The sequence below is a fragment of the Watersipora subatra genome, chromosome 8 (genome assembly GCF_963576615.1).
Source record: "Watersipora subatra chromosome 8, tzWatSuba1.1, whole genome shotgun sequence".
Taxonomy (NCBI): Eukaryota; Metazoa; Bryozoa; class Gymnolaemata; order Cheilostomatida; family Watersiporidae; genus Watersipora; species Watersipora subatra.
The window spans coordinates 38,966,757-38,982,109 of NC_088715.1; the positions used below are offsets into that span (position 1 = coordinate 38,966,757).

General features: G+C 40.3%; 5 protein-coding genes across 5 annotated transcripts; all 5 read right to left on the minus strand.

Annotated features, from left to right (window-relative positions):
- Window positions 1–6,267: 6,267 nt before the first annotated feature.
- LOC137402534 (uncharacterized) lies at window positions 6,268–6,759 on the minus strand. The gene has a single exon (XM_068089035.1). The coding sequence runs from the start codon at window positions 6,757–6,759 to the stop codon at window positions 6,268–6,270; it is 492 nt and encodes a 163-aa protein (XP_067945136.1).
- Window positions 6,760–6,861: 102 nt separating this feature from the next.
- Window positions 6,862–7,707, minus strand: LOC137402535 (uncharacterized). The gene has a single exon (XM_068089036.1). The coding sequence runs from the start codon at window positions 7,705–7,707 to the stop codon at window positions 6,862–6,864; it is 846 nt and encodes a 281-aa protein (XP_067945137.1).
- A 21-nt stretch (window positions 7,708–7,728) lies between these two features.
- Window positions 7,729–8,217, minus strand: LOC137402536 (uncharacterized). The gene has a single exon (XM_068089037.1). It carries the CDS (start codon window positions 8,215–8,217, stop codon window positions 7,729–7,731), a length of 489 nt encoding a protein of 162 aa, XP_067945138.1.
- Window positions 8,218–8,388: 171 nt separating this feature from the next.
- Window positions 8,389–8,862, minus strand: LOC137402537 (uncharacterized). The gene has a single exon (XM_068089038.1). The coding sequence runs from the start codon at window positions 8,860–8,862 to the stop codon at window positions 8,389–8,391; it is 474 nt and encodes a 157-aa protein (XP_067945139.1).
- Window positions 8,863–8,943: 81 nt separating this feature from the next.
- On the minus strand, window positions 8,944–9,804 carry LOC137402538 (uncharacterized). The gene has a single exon (XM_068089039.1). The coding sequence runs from the start codon at window positions 9,802–9,804 to the stop codon at window positions 8,944–8,946; it is 861 nt and encodes a 286-aa protein (XP_067945140.1).
- Between the last annotated feature and the right edge of the window lie 5,549 nt (window positions 9,805–15,353).

Consider the following 15,353-nt stretch of genomic DNA (forward strand, 5'->3'; position numbering starts at 1 on the left):
TTCAGCCTGCTACACTAATAAAAAATTATCAGCTGCAAGCCCCTTACTTTTACCTAATGAATTTTGGACCTGCCACACAATTTATTTCATGTCTATAGCCTGATCAACACACCTGAGAAACCATTTTGATTTAGTAAGGACGTAATCACAAAGTGTGGTATTTCCCAATTACAGCGATAGGATTTATTGCAGTCAATCACGAGCACGATAACAAAGATGGGAGACAAAAACGCAGTGTAATATTTCTATTTACTAGCATTACGAAAATAATTTAAACAGTCTATGCATAAAGTTACCTATCACACTTTTGATCCTGACAATACATTGCATCGTCAGGATACATTGCATCATCAGGAAAAAAACTGTTGTACAAATAACCCTAGTGGCTTATCGGTATTTAGCCTGTCCTCCATCATCTGTAGCAAGTGAGTCCCCCTTCAGTACGACTGGCTGCATTGAAGGCGGTAGAAGAAAGATACTTCTTACTGAGAGAGTTGAATCACTAACGGTAATTGTAAAAGAAACAGTGATTTGCTTTATACTTGTACAGGCGCAGCAGTTCATCCAGCAATAAAAGAGGGACTTTGTTATCACCGAGAGAACTGTACCACTAACAGTAATTACCTTTATTTACAAATTACAAGAAACATGGACTGTTTTGTTACTATATGCACGATTTGTCAGTATGTGAATATGTATATACACATTTTTTTTCTCCATAAATACAAACAAATAAATGCAATAATATTTATATTTTCTTTGCATTATGTTTACATTTGCATAAAAAATGAACAACTATCTATACAACACAAAAGGTCTGAATCGGCATCTGAATCGGCTGGTGAATTTAGAATCGGGGCATCCCTACCATATAGACCGCATATCTCGCATAGGCCAAATAGGCTGTATAAACTGTATGGAGCGAATAGCCATTGATGAATAATAATGAACAACTATATAGACCGTATGAACCATATAGACCGTATAGGTCATTTAGACTGTACTAGCTGCATACCCGCCTACAGGAACTAATTCACGTGCAGCATAAAGTTTATTGAGAGTTGTCTTTCATACTGTATAAAAACTTCAAATATACAGTTTACTTAAATTGTTGCCCTGATGTATTATTATGTAAATTGTCTTCTGAAATTGTTGCCCTAATTAGGCATACACATATACATGTCAATGTCGAGGAGAACAATGGAAATCTGCAGTGTGTTTTACAGCTAGATGCGTGTAAAATCTAGTAAATATTCTAGATTCATGTGTCTAGATTTATGCATCTGTTTACACCCGCCTATATTTGCAGTTGATGATCGCGCACTTCTGCCACCGAGCACTCGCCTTGGCTGACCAGTCTTTATCCGCCAAGCAGTTGACAATTGCGCTCTTGCACTCGCCTCGCAATCAATTGCTTCGCACTAGCAATCAATCGACTTGCACCCCCCTCACAATCAATTGCCTTGCACTCGCCTCGCAATCAATCACCTCGCAATCAATCGCCTCGCAATTAATCGCCTCGTAATTAATCGCCTCGCAAACAATTGCCTTTCACTCGCCTCGCAATCAATTACCTCGAACTTGCCTTGCAATCAATAGCCTGACACTCACAACCAATCGCCTCCCAACCAATTGCCTCGCACTCGCAATCAATCGCCTCGCAATCAATCACCTAGCACTCAATCGCAATCAATTACCTCGAACTCGCCTTGCAATCAATAGCCTGACACTCGCAACCAATCGCCTCCCAACCAATAGCCTCGCACTCGCAACCAATCGCCTCCCAACCAATCGCCTTGCACTCATAATCAATCACCTCGCAATCAATCGCCTAGCACTCATTCGCTTCGCAATCAATCGCCTCGCACTCGCCTCGCAATCAATTACCTCACACTCGCCTTACAATCAATGGCCTGACACTCGCAACCAATCGCCTCCCAACCAATTGCCTCGCACTCGCAATCAATCACCTCGCAATCAATCGCCTAGCACTCAATCGCTTCACAATCAATAGCCAACTCATTCATTCAGAAAGCCGCGCCTGGATACTCTCGCTGCACTCAGGGCAAAAAAGGTCTCCCGCACATCCCCGAGTGAGGCCATGGCCTCAAACCGCTAGCTGCATTACCCGTCCACGGGAACAGATTCATGTACAGCAAGGGAATTATTGAAAGTTGTCTTTCATACTGTAAAACAACTCCAAATATGCAGTTTACTGAAATATTTTGCCTTGATCACACTATGCATACACATAAGCAGTCGTACATGTCAATAATGTTGGGGAGAACAATGGAAATCTGCAATACAGCTAGTGTACAATGCATCAGTCTCAAACCACTCAAATCGGAGTTGCCCTATTTGTGTACAGAGAACTGATAATGAAATTAACATTGTTAGGCAAACTGAAGCTCTTCAATATGGCAGTGTTAAAAATTGTTGCATCTTTTAAAAATTATACAAAATACTTTGCCATCGCCAGCATTTATTGAATGAAGACTTCTACATGCTTAAAACACTAATCATGGCTCACCAGTTTTTCTTCTATAGCCTGTGTTTTGACATGGTATATACAAACAGTAATGAGGTTGTGTCGATAAAATTTATACGTTTAACAGCACAGACAGTATGATGTCAAGGCAGATACAGCATTAGCACCTTACAATAATAAAACATAACACCAACATCATAGCCTTTTTATGAGATACAATAAGGAAAACGAATGCATGAAAATATACATATACTAAAAAATATTAGTTCAACGCAACACTCGCAGATAGACAATATTTTTTGTTTTTCTGCCGGGTGTATGAACAAATAGTTTTCGGCTTGTGCCTAGTTTTGAGCAGGCGACGTAGAGCTGGTCATGGCTAAAGCAGGGTGAGAGTAAGTCGATACCAGCTGCTCTCTTTCTTTTAACCATCGACTATTGCAACCTTCGGAGTACTCGTGCAAGTTCTGTAGTAGTAAGTTACAGTAGGCCTACGTGTAGCTGAAAAAAAATTAGTAACTCAGCTGCTGAAGGAGATGAACTTGTCCCAATATCACGAACAGTGGCAAATCCAACGTTATTAAGTAGTTGATATTTGTATTCATAGTCAATACTTAGGACTGAAAACTAATGCAAGTTTAGCATTCAAAGATCACACACAATTCTTGAATACTATTATATTCTACCGGAGGCAAATAACTCCTGCTTCACAAATTATTAGATATTACTTCTACAAACATAAAATGAAGTGTTTGCGTTTTTGTTCTCTGCCGTTGTCCAAAAATATTGGTTCTTAAATTACTGGTTTGGAATTGTTTTCTGCCTTGCATCGGTATAACATATCGGAGTTGTATTATCACTTTTTGTAAGGTACATATTATTTATATTAGAAAATTTATTGTAGCAGGGCTACAAGCTCATTGCAGGATGCTAGCTAAGTATATAGTTCTTATTATTAGTTAATATTGCCTTTTGCGTTTGCTTTTTCTTGAAAAGCTTTTAAACGCCTACTACTTATTATTTGTTTTTTTATTTGGTCATTTTCCCGCTATTTTGTATTATAACCAAATATTCAGCATCTTGTTATTATACACACAAACAATCATGACAATGTTTTTGTTGAATTATAAACTAGGAAAGCTTCATATTTGATGTCAGCTTTTAGTTTCTTTGCTACCACACAGTTTAATTTGTATGTAAACTAAAAAAATTTATAAAATGTTTCCTGATAGCTATTTAAACAAAAACTTCTTCATTTTTAGCCCAAGTGATGCAAAAATGTACAGAACTAAACCATAAAGTAAAATAGCAGCAATGAAGTCAAAGTTATAATAGGCAGCTATAGCTAGAGCTATGAGTAGCTAGAGCTATGAATAGCTAAAGCTATTGGTAGCTAGAGCTATAGGCAGTTAGAGCTATGAGTAGCTAGAGCTATGAGTAGCTAGAGCTATCAGTGGCTAGAGCTATAGACAGTTAGAGCTATGAGTAGCTAGAGCTATAGGCAGCTAGAGCTATAGGCAGTTAGAGCTATGAGTAGCTAGAGCTATGGGTAGCTAGAGCTATGAATGTAATTTGTTAGTTTACATTTAATAATACAGATCCCTTTGGTGGAAAAGTTGGCTCTCTCAGCAGTTTTTTGCGAGCTAAAACCTTCATTTTTATGATGAGTAATTTATGTTGAAATAAGGTATTTTTTGTACAAAGTCTGTCCTTTTTTTCATGTATCAAACCTGTTTTTAACATATGGTGTCATGAAAGTGTACTAGAGCTAAAAAAGTAGCTGTAGTATTAGCTCTCATATTATTTAAAAAAATAGTACAATAAAATAGCTTTGTTGAGTTAAAATAATATGTTAGCATCACTTAACCCTAGTTTCAATGCTTAAACACAACTAAACTCTGCCTTACCTGTTTTCATTACACAACTTGTCAACTATATAATATATAGCATATCGCAAGAAATTGCCTATGCACACACCTCTACACACTAAAAGCTCCAACCTGTCTTCAGTATGAGGTTAGCTGAGACGAGAGTTTAATGACTGTTCTAGTTCCTGAATACACAGCTAGTATGATAGCTTTCTTTGATCTTCAGTTTTCTATTCAATTCTCTATCCATACCATATTCATTATGAATTAAACATCGGCTACCAGCGATAAAAGAATTTTGGAGCTTTGATGATCTACTTACTCCAATGTTCTAGGCTATTATAAAAAAAGTTGAGATAACAAATTATTATGTAATTTTATGACTACATGCTACTGTAAAATCAAGCTGATGCTCTTAATAGTTCTAAATATATTCTACAAACTACCTCTGCACGTACCTGTAAAGACTAGTGCAACATTTTAAAGCAACGCACACGTTCTGTGCGTGGTTAGCTGGTTGAATAAGGCTGCACTTATACAGAACTCACTCACCAGTGAGTAATGAATACATTTGATTAAGTTATTCAGATGTTATGGTACGGCACATAGGAGCTTCTTGTAGACATTCTTTACTATATTGAGAGAAGTGTTCATTCAAAGCTACGGTTTGAGGTTGTGAGAACCAACCAGAGGTTGTGCAACATGTGACTTTGCTGCCCGTCTCCGTAGCATCTACATCAGTTGGCCGTCTAATATTGCCATATAACTATGCACATACTTATTATTTATGTTTTACTGGCACTCATGACAATCTCTCACGACACACTGGACTGCTACAGTTCTAGTTATGACACCAGTTTTTGACAAAACACTGTATGCCCGAGATGTCACGTTTTTGTTATTCATTGCATGTTCTATAAATGCACATGTTCATTCAGAGCTATGCTCCAATAGCCTCATATAGCAATTGAAGTTATTGTATAACACGGTTGATACCTCATGCTTACGTGTACTAGAGCCTGTACTTACTATCACTCGTACTTAATATCACTCGTACTTACTATCCCTCGTACTTACTATCCCTCGTACTTACTATCACTCGTACTTACTGTGAAGTTCTTAAAACTTTACTTACAAAAAGCGGCAACAACTGTGCTGACTAAAAGAGAATAAGGTTTCTACTGGTGATGCTTTAGTTGTGTAACTTTATTACTATATGAATCTAACATCAGCATCTGCCGCGAAGTCTGTAATAGACGATACTAAGATAAAACTACAAGTTAACCTTGATAGAATTAAATGCAATTACATGATATAATGAGCACAATAATAAAACATATGAATGAATATATGATTTAAGCCAAATAATAACAATAATACTCAGGAAAGTATAGAAATATGCATATGTAGTTGACTGACCTTTTGCCTCCAATGTCAGGCACATTGTTGAATATAAGCTGAATATAGAGTAATGAAATATGATTGAAACAAAATATTGATATGTTGATTGCATGAAGGCAAACAGTAAACTAACTAAGAAAGAATGAAAAACTGCTGATCTGGTTGTACGGTGTTGTGACATGGTGTTTTCTCTAAATTTTATTGGTGTGTGTTACATCCGGCCATATTTCTGGATCATTTGGGACCGGACACACCACGCCACAAAGGTCAGGGGTTGGCTTGACCACCTACTGGCAGCAATAAAAAATGAGGACAAAGGCATGACGTCTGTTGAGCCATCTCAGGTCAAATATTTCCTTCACACTCCCACCTTATTTTTGGCAAAATTAACCAGATCGAAAAGTTATAAGAATATTGTACTACTGCTACAGTTGAGATATTATAGCTACTAAACTACTACTATATGCTATAATAGACTATCTATATTACCATGTGCACCACTGCTCACAACTAGTCACGTTTTGAAGGGAGGAGAAGCACCAGTTTTTGAACTGGCCTTTCCAGTACAGAAGCTGCCTCCATTTGATTCCCCTTCCTATCTAGCATCTTATTCGTGAGACGAATCTTTACACGCCTCACTAGATTATCTTTCCCTGGGAAAGTTTCCTCAATCACCCCTGTCCGCCATTGATTCCTGGGAGCGTTGTCATCGGTCAGCAATACAATGTCACCTTTGACTAGATTCTGGCACTTGCTTTGCCATTTTTGGCGAGTGTCTAGTGTGCAAAGATAGTCTACCTTCCATTGTTCCCAAAATATGTTTGCGAATTGCTGTACCTTCCGCCATTGTTTTCTGTCATAGATTTCTTGATTGTCAAAGTCTCCTGGCGCGGTTGATAAGGTTTGAGGTTTGGCTCTCACAAGGTGATTTGGAGTGATAAATGTTTCTGATGGGTTGGTTAAATTGTCGGTCGCCAGTGGTCGACTATTGACCGTATACATCGCTTCATAGAAGGCGGTTCGAAGGCTAGGGGTGTCTAATCTTCTTTTGAAGGTTTGTGTCATGCCATTTAGCACAGCCTTGACAGTTTTGATGCTCCGCTCTCACAGGCCTCCTGTGTGACTAGCAGAGGGAGCATTGAACTTGAATTTGATCATGTCATCTTTGACCTTATTTCTAGCTTCTTGGCTGATACATTCCAGCTGTTTCTCTAGTTCATTTCTGGCGCCTATGAAATTAGTGCCTTGGTCGCAGTATATAGTACTCACTGGACCTCGTATGCACATAAAGCACCTCAAAGCGTTCAAGAAGGCGTCGGTGGACATTTGTTCTAGAAGCTCAATGTGTATGCCCTTAGAATACAGGCAAACGAAAATAAGACCCCATCGTTTCGCTTCTGTTCTCCTGTCTTTCACCGTGTAGGGCCCAAAGCAGTCGATTCCAACGTGAGTAAACAGGTATCCAGGCTCTGTTCTTTCTTTGGGCAGGTCACCCATCTGCTGGTCTGCGGTCTTTCCTCTAAGTCTCTTACAGACCACGCATTCGTATATGGCATCCTTGACTAGCTTATTTCCTCGAATGACCCAATAACCAGCTCCTCTTAGAGCTCTGAGGGTTGTTGTTCTCCCTTGATAATATACTTTTTGATGGTAATATCTTACTAAAAGCTTAGCTATGTGGGTGTTCTTGGGTATTATGAGTGGGTGTCTTTCTAGAAGACTTAGGGCAGTCAAATTTTTTACCCTCCCACCAATACGCAGTAGTTGGTCGGTGTCTAGATATGGATTCAGTTTGGCAATGCTACTCTGTTTCCAGGTAGTTCCTTTGTTGATGTGTTTGATGTCTTGCTCATAGGCTTCAAGTTGTGCTATTTTTATGATGACTTTCTCGGTTTCTTTTAGGTCATTCACAGTTAGTATAGGCTTCTTCCAACATTTATTCAATATCATTTTTTCACAGTTTGCTATGGCTCAAACAAGGCTTTTCCAGGAGCTGAACTTGCTGAAGATGTTTTCTGCGATTTTTATTTCTTTAGACTGGCATTGCAGAGCTGTTTTGACACGCTTTAGTTCAGGGTCTTCATTTGCAACTTGTTGATAATCTGTTTGATCTCCAGACAGGGGTGTAATGTTCGAAGTTTGCAGAAACTCAGGACCTTCCCACCACCTAAATTGCTGCGAATCTTTCACACGGGATCTTCGAGAAACTATGTCAGCAGGGTTCATTGATCCTGCGATGAAGAACCATTGATCGGGGTGAGACAGATTGCGTATCTCCTTTACTTGGTTGGCTACATACATGTGGTAGCGTGCATTGCTATTCTTTATTCTTCCTAGTGTGATTTGGGAATCTGACCAGAAGAACTCTGCATCAAAGTCCATCCATAGCTCTGATCGGAGCACATTGCTCAAGTGTGCTGCCTCAACTGCGGCCTGCAGCTTTAGACAAGGCACAGTCATTGTAGACTTCAGCGGCACAACTCTAGATTTTGCAATGAGCAATGCTACATGTACCTGTTGTTGTTTGTTGGTGAATCTTACATATGAACAAGCTCCGTAGCCAGACAGACTGCCATCGCAGAAGTGATGGAGTTCTGTGTGAGCTATTTCACCAAATTCAGGTGGTTTTACTCACCTGCTAATCTTTAGCTTTTTCAAGTCGGAGAGCGATTCCATCCAGGTCATCCACTCGGTCTTAATATCAGAGGGCACTTCTTCATCCCACTCAACTGAGCTTTGACAGGCCTTTCGCATGATGTTTTTGCCGAGCAATGTGAATGGAGCCAGTAGTCCAAGTGGGTCATATAGTTGCGAAATGACAGAAAGTATTCTTCTTTTAGTGAAAGACTTAGTTGTCATGCTATTTTTAAACATGATGGTGTCGCTGTTGGAGCACCACTCAAGGCCTAGCGTCCTTTCTGTTGGCAGCTTGTCTTTCAGGAGGTCTAATACTTGTACCTCACTTACTCTCTCAGAAATAGGGATTGTGTTTAATAGCTTTTGACTGTTGCTGACAAATTTGTGTAGCTTTAGGTTGGCACTGCTGCATACCTCTGTAGTATCCTTTACAAGCTTTATGGCGTCTTCGATTGCTTCTGTGCTCATGATGCCGTCGTCGACATAGAAGTTTTCAGTAATAAACTTCCAGGCTTCTGGTTTGTCTTCTTTGTGTTCAGAGGCAATTTTTCAGAGTGCAAAGGTAGCCACTCCTGGTGAAGAGGTAGCTCCAAACAAGTGACGTGTCATCCTATATTCCACGATCTGTTCTGTAGCGTCATCTATCCACAGAAACCGCAAGAAATTGCGGTGTTCTGGTGCTACGATGAAGTTATGGAACATTTTCTGCACGTCACATGACAGTGCTATGGTATTCTGGCGGAACCTTAGTAAGATTCCAACTAAGTTGTTCATCTGATCGGGTCCAGTCAGCAATAACTCATTATGCGACTTGCCCATATGTTTTGCGCTAGCGTCGAAAACGATGCGCAGTTTTTTCTTCTTGGGATGGTACACTCCGAAATGAGGAATGTACCATGTTTCCTTATCTTTGATGTTGCTGGGTGCTAACTCAGCATGGTTGTCGGAGATCAACTCTTTTATGAAAGTGCAGTATTCTGCTTTGTATGCCTCGTCCTTCCTGAAACGTTTTAGCAACTGTTCAAATCGTTTTTCAGCTTGTATCTTATTATTGGGAAGCTGTGGTTCTTCCTTAAGGGGCAATGACAGACTAACAGATCCGTTTTCCAATTTTGTCAGGCCATCATTTAACAACTCTAAAAACTTCATATCATTTTGTGATATCCTGGACAGATTGTGTTCTTCTTTGCTGAGAGCTGTGGTGTGCACATGCTGAACATGATTGCACTCGGAGACTTGACCACATAGCGTCCAGCCGAACAATGTTTTGATTGCAAAGGGTAGGCCATCGGCGCCTGAGATTGTTTCTCTCGGCATGAGTGCCTGTGAGCAATCAGTGCCAATAAGTAGTGCAACAAGAATGTTGAGCTTTGGAGGTAGATTTCTTTCTATTGACCAAAGGTGTGGCATATTTCGTACATGGTTCCTGTTTGGAATCTGTGCCTTATTGCACGGTATATCATCCTGCTCATAAGCTGATATCTTTAGCTGTTCAAGGTTGGCAGCTCCAAAGCCTTTCAACAGTAAATTATAGTGCTTTAGTTTTTTGTCGTCTCTCCATTTAGTGTGCGAATCGTCACGTTTTCTTGGGTATAAGTGGGAGTTGTTTTCTCGGCTATATCTTCGCTGATGAAACTTGCATCTGACTGGCTATCTAACAGCGCGTATACTAGCTCTTGTTTGTTGTTATGTGTAACAAAGACGGGCACAATCATACTGAGGAGCTTCTGTGACTGTTGCTTTATTGCATTGGCATTTAGTGCCTTGGGTTTGCTATCAGTTCTCTCATTCGAATCATCTTTTTTGTCTGCGCTTGAACCTTTTGTGTCATTTTCAGCTGTAGACTTGTCTCAGGGAATGAAATAAAAGGCTGTTGGATGAGTGTTGTGGCATGTGTTACATGTCACATTACTTTTACATTCTTTCTTGTGGTGACCCGAGTTTAAACATCGGAAGCATAGTTTATTTTCAGTAACAAAGCTACACTTATCCTTGTAAGGTGGTTTGGTAAGTTATCGGCACTCGGTAGTTTTGTGTCTTCCTTTTTTGCAATACAAACAATTTGTGGCGGCTTGAGTGCTAGTTTGATGCGCGTTGATTTGGCTTGTTTTGGCCAGAGCTTCATCGAATTGCCTTTTGCCTTTTGAGGCACCTTCCGAGCTTCTCTGACCTTGTCGCGTTTTATGGTGATAGGCGTCTGCCGAGTCATTCTTTCCTTTGTGGTTTGCATATTCTCCAGATTCTCGCAAGGAGTTGTTACTTACTTTAGCTTGAAAAGCTACAAAGGATGCGTATCTGGAGAAAGGCGGGAAGCCTTGCTTTTCTTCTTCTTCTGTTACGATTGTCAGCCAGCGGTTAGCAACCCATTCGGGCAGGCATTTGATAAACTTTTTGTTTTCTTTTTTGTCGCTTTAGACCTTTAGATTGTTAAGGGATGACTGTGCTGCTACACACTGCTTTAGAAATATAGAGTACTTTTTCAGAGCATCCTTGTCAAACTTGCTAATTTTAGGCCAGCTTTCTAGTTTGTCACGAAAGCCGTCTTCTACAAGATCGGGCCTTCCAAACTCCTCATCCAAGGTTTGCAAGGCTTCTTGGTAGACATCTTCCGTCTGTAGGCGGAAGTATCCACTTATTGTTTCTTTAGCTTCACCGTCGACGTATTTTCTGAGCCTATGGAGCTTCTCTATTGGCGAACCAGCCCTTGCACCAATTAGATAATTGTAGGCTACATGCCAGTCCGCGTATTGTAGTGGGTCACCTGTGAATACTCCAGGTGGGGCAATCAGTGATATGTGCATGTGATCTGTTATTACTTTGGCTACTTCAGCCGGGTGTGATTCTGTCATTGAACTTTGATAAGGTGAGCCGTGGGGAACATAAGGATATGGTTTTGTCACAAGTGATGGTGTTTTGGGTATGAATGCCTGAGCACTCGGTGTTGAGATTATAGGTGCACCTGCCTGTGGTGCATGTAAAGGTGCCGCATATGCAGGCACTGTCTGTGTTGGTTGAATGTGTGTGGGCCATGTATGTGTTTGCTGTACATGTGTTGATACTGTGGGAATGAGTGCTGCATGTGCTAATTCTACCGGTGGGGGTGCTGCAGATGTGGGTACTGTATTTGTTTGTAGTTCCTGTGTAGGAGCTGCGAGTGTTGATCGTACATGTGGGGGCGCTGCAAGTGTGAACACTGTACTTGCTTGTTGTACTTGTGCAGCTGCTGCATGTGTAAACACTGTGCTTGCTTGTTGTACTTGTGCAGTCACTGCATGTGCTGATTGTGTTGAAGTGTGGATGCTAGGTGAGCTAAAGCGTCGCATGTCTACTGGGAAGTTGTCTGCTGTTGCAACAAGGTTTGCATGCGTGCTCTACGGGCTTCCATCATGGCTGTCATTACTTTCATATCCTCTTCTAACTTCCTTCTTGATTCTTCTACGGCTTGTTCTAATTCCTGTACTCTTCTTTCTTCCTCTCTATCATGCATTTCCTCCTCCCTTCTCCTAGTACCGTACTCAAACATAATGTTTACAACAGCCCTGTACTGTTCATAGAGCGCTGCTACATTTACATCAGGTTGAATTTCTGATGATTTCTGTAGTTCATTAAATTTGGAGTGAATAACTGCTGTGTTTTAATCTAAATCTGTGAGAAAAGCTTCAACAGTTTGATAAAGCTGACTGTCAGCATGTCTCAAAAACTCTTCATTTTTGTGTAGTTGTTCACTCATGTTTTGAAGGAGTGAGTGCGACAATTCTAAACATCTATTTTCCCTGGCTTTTAAAGACAGCTTTGTTTCGCGCTGCGAGCGTCGTTGCTGGTCAGCACCTACTACACTATTTGCAGCATCGCTAGCGCTTACTGGATTTTCATCTAACAATTCGCTTTGACTAACGTCAGCAACTAATATTTCACTTTGACTAGAGTCATCAATTTGCTCAGTGTTTTGGCTTGGTTCACTGAGTTGATCTGAATCAAGACCATTACCAGACATTTTAGCTGATTAGCAACACAATTTCAAACTTGTGTGCACTGCTTAGTTGCTATTAGATATGAATGCTATACTATTACAGCCAAACTTCAATAACTCAATAACTAGCACTGTCTACTTACTGCACAGGTGGTTGTAAACAAATGTGTATGATACACGCTATTGTGAGCTTGTTTTAGTTAAACAGAGCTATATCTCATATCTTAACCAACTGATGGGCTAATGAGTGACCAGTGAACAATGCCTAATGCACTATTGTTGTCTGATTAAATGCTATCCTACTTAATGGAAAGTTAACCTACACGTATACATACATGAGTGATGACCCTGGGTCTCTATAAAAACTGCCGCCAGCAGAAGGGCAAAACTGAACCTTTCTAACGTTTACCGGCGCAGCCAACCAGTCTCAAACCGGACCGTCGATATGACAAAATGTATGCACACACCGAAGACTAAAGGTGAGCGTTTTTCTAGAGTGTCACAAATTTGTACAACCAGCTCAGCTTACATAAGTAGCAAATGGTATAACAAAAGGTCAAAGCAGATATCCAATTCCAAATGAAGTCAACATAAACATATTTATGTAAATTCTGTAATGAGGCAAGGTTAGACAACTCACACTGTTTGGTTGTAAAGGAATGCTAATAATCAATTACTTAGCTTCCAATCCTGTGGTCCTCGATTCCAGCTTGCTTGCATGTAAATAACGATAGTTACGGTTCATTGACTACGTGTGTATCGTATGGTAAGAGTAATTTTGTTTAGTGGATGAAGAGATTTTCCTATGCTAAATGACAATGTCTTGCTTTGGGTGATGATGATGTCCTTTGGTGGGCGATGAAGATGTCCTATGGTGGGTGACGAAGTTGTCCTTTGGTGGGTGATGAAGATGTCTTATGGTGGGTGATGAAGATGCCCTATAGTGGGTGACGAAGATGTCCTATAGTGGGTGATGAAGATGTCCTTTGTTGGGTGACGAAGTTGTCCTCTTCTCTTTGGATAAGACTTCACTGTGAAGTTCTTAAAACTTCACTTATAAAAAGCGGCAACAACTGTGCTGACTAGAAGAGAATAAGGCTTCTACTGGTGATGCTTTAGTTGTGTAACTTTAGTACTATATGTATCTAACATCAGCATCTGCCGTGAAGTCTGTAATAGATGATATTAAGATAAAACTACAAGCTAACCTTGATAGAATTAAATGCAATTACATGATATAATGAGCACAATAATAAAACACATGAATGAATATATGATTTAAACCAAATAATAACAATAATACTCAAGAAAGTATAGAAATATGCATATGTAGTTGACTGACCTTTTGCCTCCAATGTCAGGCACATTGTTGAATATAAGCTGAATATAGAGTAATGAAATATGATTGAAACAAAATATTGATATGTTGATTGCATGAAGGCAAACATTAAGCTAACTAAGAATGAACGAAAAACTGCTGATCTGGTTGTACGGTGTTGTGACATGGTGTTTTCTCTAAATTTTATTGGTGTGTGTTACATCCGGCCATATTTCTGGATCAATTGGGACCGGACACACCACGCCACAAAGGTCAGGGGTTGGCTTGACCACCTACTGGCAGCAATAAAAAATGAGGACAAAGGCATGACATCTGTGGAGCCATCTCAGGTCAAATATTTCCTTCACACTTACTATCACTCGTACTTTCTATCACTCATACTTACTATCACTCGCACTTACTATTACTCGTACTTACTATCACTCGTGCTTACTATCACTTGTGCTTACTATCACTCGTACTTACTATCACTCGTACTTACTATCACTCGTACATACTATCAATCGTACTTACTATCACTCGTACTTACTATCAATCGTACTTACTATCACTCGTACTTACTATCACTCGTACTTACTATCAATCGTACTTACTATCACTCGTACTTACTATCACTCGTACTTACTATCACTCGTACTTACTATCACTCGTACTTACTATACCTGGTACTTACTATCAGTGATACTTTTGAGTTTATTGTACAATTGTGGTTTATTTTGTAAGCATTTTTGCATCTTGGAAGTGTAATTTTGTTGTTGTTACGACTAACCCATTTGCATTGACGACTAACCCATTTGCATTAACAGAAAAAATTTTTTAACTTTGAACGTACATGTAGTTGTTTGAGTTTGCTAGACACCCATGCATGCTTTAGAGGAGACTAGCTGCATTACCCGTCTACAGGAACAGATTCACGTGCAGCATAAGGTTTATTGAGAGTTGTCTTTTATACTGTAAAATAACTCCAAATATGCAGTCTACTGAAATTGTTGTCCTGATTAGAGAATGCATGCGCATATACATGTCAATGTTGGGGAGAACAATGAAAATCTGCAATGTGTCTTACAGCTAGATGCGTGTAAAATCTAGTAAATATTCTAGATACATGTGTCTAGATTCATGCATCCGTTCACCCTCGTCTATATTTGCAGTCGACGATTGCGCATTTCTGCCGCTGAGCCCCCGCCTTGGCTGACCAGTCTTTACCCGCCGAGCAGTTGACAATCGCGTTCTTGCACTCGCCTCGCAATCAATCACTTCGCACTCGCAATCAATCGCCTTGCAAATAATCGGCCTGCACCCGCCTCGCAATCAATCGCCTTACACTCGCCTCGCAATCAATCGCCTCGCAATCAATCGCCTCGCTCTCGCAATCAGTCGCCTCGCACTCGCCTTGCAATCAATCACCTCGCACTCGTCTTGCAATCAATCACCTTGCACTCACAACCAATCATCTCGCAACCAGTCGCCTCGCAATCAATCGCCTAGCACTCTTCTCGCAATCAATCGCCTCGCAGTTAATTGCCTCGCACTCACCTTGCAATCACCTTCCACTCGCCTCGTAATCAATCGCCTCGCACTCAATCACCTCGCACTCGCCTTGCAATCAATCACCTCGCACTCGCCTTGCAATCAATCACCTTGCAGTCG